The sequence below is a fragment of the Vigna radiata genome, chromosome 6 (genome assembly GCF_000741045.1).
Source record: "Vigna radiata var. radiata cultivar VC1973A chromosome 6, Vradiata_ver6, whole genome shotgun sequence".
In the NCBI taxonomy this organism is placed as follows: domain Eukaryota; kingdom Viridiplantae; phylum Streptophyta; class Magnoliopsida; order Fabales; family Fabaceae; genus Vigna; species Vigna radiata.
The window spans coordinates 9344168-9350454 of NC_028356.1; the positions used below are offsets into that span (position 1 = coordinate 9344168).

At 36.5% G+C, this 6287-nt stretch overlaps 1 protein-coding gene across 1 annotated transcript; it reads right to left on the reverse strand.

Moving 5' to 3' along the window:
• Positions 1-2521: 2521 nt before the first annotated feature.
• LOC106763387 (exocyst complex component EXO70B1) lies at positions 2522-3946 on the reverse strand. The gene has a single exon (XM_014647585.1). The coding sequence runs from the start codon at positions 3944-3946 to the stop codon at positions 2522-2524; it is 1425 nt and encodes a 474-aa protein (XP_014503071.1).
• Positions 3947-6287: the final 2341 nt, after the last annotated feature.

The window sequence follows — 6287 nt, forward strand, 5'->3', positions numbered from 1 at the left end:
CTTTTCAGATAGAGTTCGAGGCTTTGCTGGAACTTTGTTGTTATTTTTCGGAGCCAATCATGACTAAAAATAGGAACCAATCCATAGAATTTTACTTCTAATTCTATGAAACTCAGATTGTTCATGACGGAAACATATCCCAGAGAAAGGTTATGGTAATTTTTGGACTCCATTTCCAAAATTCTCTCTATCAGGGTTGTTGCTATTATCGGCCACATTCACAGACGGTGGAAGCTTTCCCTCTTATCAAACAGGGTGTATTCTTCTAATCCTTGCCTAGATCTATTATCCCTTTGGGTGCAAACATAACGAAATGTGGGCATCAATTCACAGATATTAGGATGAAGCTCACCACCCTCATAATTTGTAAAATTTTGACACTCCAGAATAGTTGCCAAGTGATTGGCAATGCGAACCAAACAAATATTCAATTCTCTACAAACCACACTGAAAGCAAAATCCCCAGCGGGAGATACCCCTTTAAAGACGCGATCACAGAGTGTCCTTTCATTGGGAAGCAGTACACTATCAATTACATACAAAACCTTTGTTAACCAACTCTGAATCTTCTCCATCTTATCAATGTCCTCCATGCAAAGCTCTTGCATTTGTAACCTTTTGTTTTATACATTGAATAACACGATACTGGTTACATTTAATTGAGATTCTTTGCAGGCATAGTGGTTTTTATGTTAGGAGCGTGTTGAATAAAAATGTGAGGTTAGGAAAAGATTGGTGTGTAAAGTATTAGGTTGGTGTGGGGTGCTCTTTTTAGTAGTAGATGCTTCTTAGGCAAATCTCTATGCTTTTATGCAATCCTTTCTCTTTTGGTTTTATGGCATTTATCATGTGAGAGTAATCTTCTTTCAGTAGTTAGGAAAACGAGAGCCAAGAAGAATGAGAAAAATGAAAATATTATATCAGAAGAGTGTATTTACAGATACGAGAAAGACTAAATATATAGATCAGAGAAAGAACATGAGTTAGCCTAAGCATGCCCATACATGTGACCATGCACACATAAAACGGTGTGCTTAACACGCCCCCNCTAAATATATAGATCAGAGAAAGAACATGAGTTAGCCTAAGCATGCCCATACATGTGACCATGCACACATAAAACGGTGTGCTTAACACGCCCCCCTTAAACTCATTGGGGTTTAGGAAGACTAAACGAGTTTACATCGAAAATGAGAAAAGGCAAAGCCAGAAACTGGTTTAGTTAGCGCATAAGCTATTTAAGAGTGTGCAAGAACATGACGAACAAACAGTTCCTGTTTCTAAACTTTATCACACACATAATGTAAGTCCAGCTCGAAGTGTTTTGTCTGTGAGTGAAGAGCATGGTTGGCGGAGATGAGAACAAGGCCTAAGTTGTCAGAGAAGATGGTTGGTGTGGAGGACTTCAGATGAAGTTCGTGAAGACAGCAGCTATGATATATCAGTGGAAGCAGGGGCTATGCTCCGGTATTCTGCCTCAGTAGAGCTTCTGGAAACAACTTTTTGTTTCTTTGAAAGCAAAGAAACAAGGTTTTATGAAGGAATCACAAGTGGTTGAAAGAAAACCCATTTGTATTAGGGTGGAGCTGAGCTTGTGATACCAGGCACGGGGTGCCTGCTTAAGGCCATAGTAGGCTTTATGAAGTCTGCAAACCAGATTTGGAGTTATCATAAATATTTGAGGTTGATCCATGTACATGATTTCGTTGAGATCACTGAGTAAAAAAGTTATGTTTATGTCCAATTGATGCACTTGCCATTTGAGAGAAACCACAAGAGAGATATAACGACTCTAATTGTAGTTGGTTTGACAACCGGGCTGAATGTTAAAATAATAATTAACATCATAAACATTAATAAATGATCAACAATATTGAATGACAAAAGAATTTCAAATTTAGATAACAATAAATTGTACACAATATTAGAGTGTCAAACAAAAAAAAAATGTTAATGAATAGTTATATTAGTAAATTACTATTTTGATATATGAAAATTTGTAATGTTAAAAATAATTTTGAGTTTTATGTGATTTGGTATATTTAAGTACTAATTTTATTTGTTTACCTTGCATATATTTTTAAACTAATTTATTTTTATTATTACTTAAATTAAACTATTAGACATAATTGGGATTGTCAAAAAATACCTATTTACTAGTAATAACGTAGGTAAGTATTTGAAAAAGAAGCTCATGGCACAACAGAGCAGACCAATGACAGTTGGCATAAACGCAGGAAGTATCCATTGATATGTTAAGCCTGTATACTAAATCTTCCCAAACTTAGGAATTTTTTCCTTCTCTTCAGGCACAGAATTATGAAAATGTATCAAAACTTCAATTTGAACCAAGACAATCTAAATAGTGGAAACAAAATAAAAAAGGAAACATATTTGTGATTGTCTTGAAACATTCAGTGGTATATACAGAGCACAAATCCTTTGGAACTGAGATAATAAAATTACTGTTCTCTAAAGCTAAACTCCTTAACCATTCCCTCTCTTCCAGCAACAAATTCATCTACTCCATTAAAAGAAACAATTTGCTGAGTCGATCATGTATCTCAGACTTTCTATACTTAATGTATTTATAAACATGCTTCCCAACAAATTCCTCAAATGTGCCAAGGAAACTTTGGTGTGGAGATTCATTGTAGTTCATCACATGAAACTTATTACCATTTTTGGACTTATGGTCCAAACTACACTTTAAACGAATTCTCACTTTGTCTATGTACATAGATGCTGGAATCTTTCCCTCCTTTAAATCTCGCTTAAGTTTCCTAATTTCCCTATTTCTGTAAACCAAATAAATAAAGCACATCCCTTCAAGGGTAAGGGGATGAATCCCGCCACCAGGAATGAGTGATACATCTTCCAAAACCTCATAAATGCACAATCTCTGCCTTATCAGGACCACTACAATATTTCTTAGTATTGTAAATGATTCAAACTCATGTATCAACTCCTGCAATGTGTTGCGCATGAAAAGACTCCATGTTGCCAAGGCAAGGGCAGAGTTCAGCAGACCAGTAGCCAATTCCGTGCAAAGTTCCCTGAAATGAAACTCCCCATTGCGAATGGAGCCGCTAACGACACGAATGAAGAGTCTTTTTTCATTGGGAAAGAGTATCCTCGCAGCTATGTTCATAGCTTTTATCAGCCTCTCATCCTTCTCCAACTTGTTAATGTCCTCCCCGTTGAGCTCTTGAACCTGCAACCCTAATGCCCAGAGGCTCTCTTTCAGAAACCCCCTCCGCCAATTACTGTACACGTGCAAGCATTCCTCCTCAAATCCATCTGACACCATCTTCTGTACACTTTGACGAAGCTTGCCGATCATTCTTGACGACAATGAATCAACCACCATGTTGTCGTCGCCATGCAATTCTGGCACTGAAATCTGTTCCTCACTAAGAACACTAGCTTTAAGGTATTTGTCTACATGCATGGAAATTGCTCTGATAACGCTCCTATTCTCCTTCTGAAGAGCCTCTATACAACCTATAAAGCATTCCTTGGTACCATAAATGTTTTCTGGACGGGCACCACCAGTACCACCCTCTTGAGGTGAAACTACTTGAGAAGCATATTGTCTTATTCCTCTTGAAGGCCAGACTATATCAATGACAGGGTGTGGTTGTGAACTGGCTATAATTGTTTGGGTTGAATCCACTTGAGTAACACTATTAATGGTTCTTTGTGGTTGTGAATGAGAACCAATTTCAATCACTACATGATCTTGGTGTTGAAGTCCATGATACCGAATTCTTGGTTGAAGATCCAAATTGGAACGAAGAAGGATGAGGGAATAACTGAAAGCTCCTCCAACAGTGACTAACCACGGTTTTATTTTCATGAGTTGTACGGTCAGAAGTCCACAGAAAAAATAGAGGAGATCAACCTCAAATCCTAACTGGCTCAGCCTAGACAAGCCTAGAGACATGATAGCAAAGGCAGCACAAGAAAGCAGACTATAGGCATCTGCTTTCTGTTTCAGATATTTGTCAAGGAAAAAGGAATATACAGAAGTGATAAGCAAAATAAAAAATGCTGTGTGAGCTTCCAAACAGCGGGAGTTGGAGTATTCCCATGTCTTTGCAAACAAGGTGGGAAAAGAAATTAAAAAACTGAAAATAATATAAAGAAGTAACTTCCACCAGGTCCAATTTCCATGTAAATGATTGAAAGAGGTGCTGAAAGCATAACAGATAAGGCCAACTATAGATGAAGCAAAACACACTAATCTCCATACCTTTGGCTGATGCAGCCAGTTTCGAATTTTGATGAGCATGAGCACTATTGTTTCTTAAGCAAGGTTTGCTTTCAGGAACAAAACAACCTTGCTTATTCTTTTGAATGGGAGGTTTAATCCCTTTATTTTATTATTATTAATTTTTTTAGAAATTTGAAAGGAAGGTAGTGGGAAAGTTCTTTCAGTCTCTCACTTGTTGACTTAAAAACTGGGTAGTTCTTTTGCAATTAATGCTAGTTGAAATAATCTCCTCAATCACAAAAACAATTAAATCCTGAAAATGCATCAAAGACAAATCCAATTAATTAGATATATCAATACTCACCTACGAGAAGAATTCATTTATTGCTTTTAAACGTGTCAAATAATTTAGGCTGTGCTCACATAACGAATTTTGTGCATCAATTAACAGATATCGTGCAAATGCAATTTTCTAATTTCTAAAATTGTTTATGTACATTTACAAACGTCAGTAGTATGGAATGATGAAAATTCATAGATGATCAAACATGCTAACTGTGATTTTCTCAATTATGGGGTGCAGACATGCAGTTTCTTTCTTTTCTCAAAATAAATTTTAAATTGTCATTGGTTTTAAAGGGGATCCGAATACTCTTGTAATATTGTGGTACTACATTTCTTTTGTCTCCACGGTGATTGCAGTAACATGGTTTCCCAAAGTGAGAGGAATGCTTCCTGAGAGGACTTAGCATATGTGCAGCATTTGTTTCAAGATCTTGAATTTGATAAACCATAGACATTTATGAATGTCCAACTTCTAAAAGTCTCCCTAACTTTCATGTGTACCAAAATACTTGTAATAATATAGGTAAGTATTTGAAAAAGAAGCTCATTGCACAACAGAGCAGACCAATGACAGTTGGCATAAAAATAGGAAGTATCCATAGATAGGTTAAGCCTGTATACTAAATCTTCCCAAACATAGATATTATTTCCCTCTCTTCAGGCATAGAATTATGAAAGTGTATCCAAACTTCAATTTGAACCAAACCAATCTAAAAAATGTAAACAAAATAAGAAAGGAAACACATTTGTGATTGTGTTGAAACATTCAGTGGTATACAGATCACAAATCCTTTGGAACTGAGATAATAAAATTATTGTTCTCCTAATCTAACTGGCTTAATCATTCCTCCGTTTCATCTACTCCCTTAAAAGAAACAATTTGTTGAGTCGATCTTGAACGTCAAACATTCCATACTTTATGTATTTATAAGCATGCTTCCCAACAAGTTCCTCAAATGTGCCAAGGAAACTTCCATAAGCTGGCAAGAGCATGTTTTCTATGGATTTTATTACTTGTTCCCTTAACTCCTCATCACAGACAGACCACGCAGACTGAATGTTGCATGTCTCATCAAAGTGTTCGTTGAACCAATAAAGGTTGTCTTTCATCAACTCGGCTAAAACACTAGACTCTGGTTGATTGATGTCTACCTTCAAAAGGTCAAGAATCTTATTCCATGAGCTTCTTAGATAGAGCTCAAGGTTTTCTTGGAGCTTTGTTGTGTTTTTGTGGAGCCAGTCATCTCCAAAATAAAGTCCCAGTCCACTCAGTTTTGTCTCTACTTCAATGAATCGCCGGTTGTTCATGATGAAAACATAACCCAAAGAAGGGTTTTTGTAATTTTTGGAGATGGCTTCTAAACTGCTCTCTACAAGCTTTATCATCCTGTAAATACACACAGGTGAAATCATTTCATCTAAACCTAGTCTAAGTTTATTCTCCCTACTTTGATGTAGAGATTTAATGTAGTACATCACTTCAAGCTTATTACCATTTTTGGACTTTGTGTCCAAACTACTCTTTAATAGAATTCTCACTTTATCTATGTACACAGATGATGAAATCTTTCCCTCCTTTAAATCTTGGCTAAGTTTCCTAATTTCCCTATTTCTGTAAACCGAATAAGCATAGTACATCCCTTCAAGGGTAATAGGATGAATCCCGCCACCAGGAATGAGTGATACATCTTCCGAAGCTTCATAAATGCACAATCTCTGCCTTATC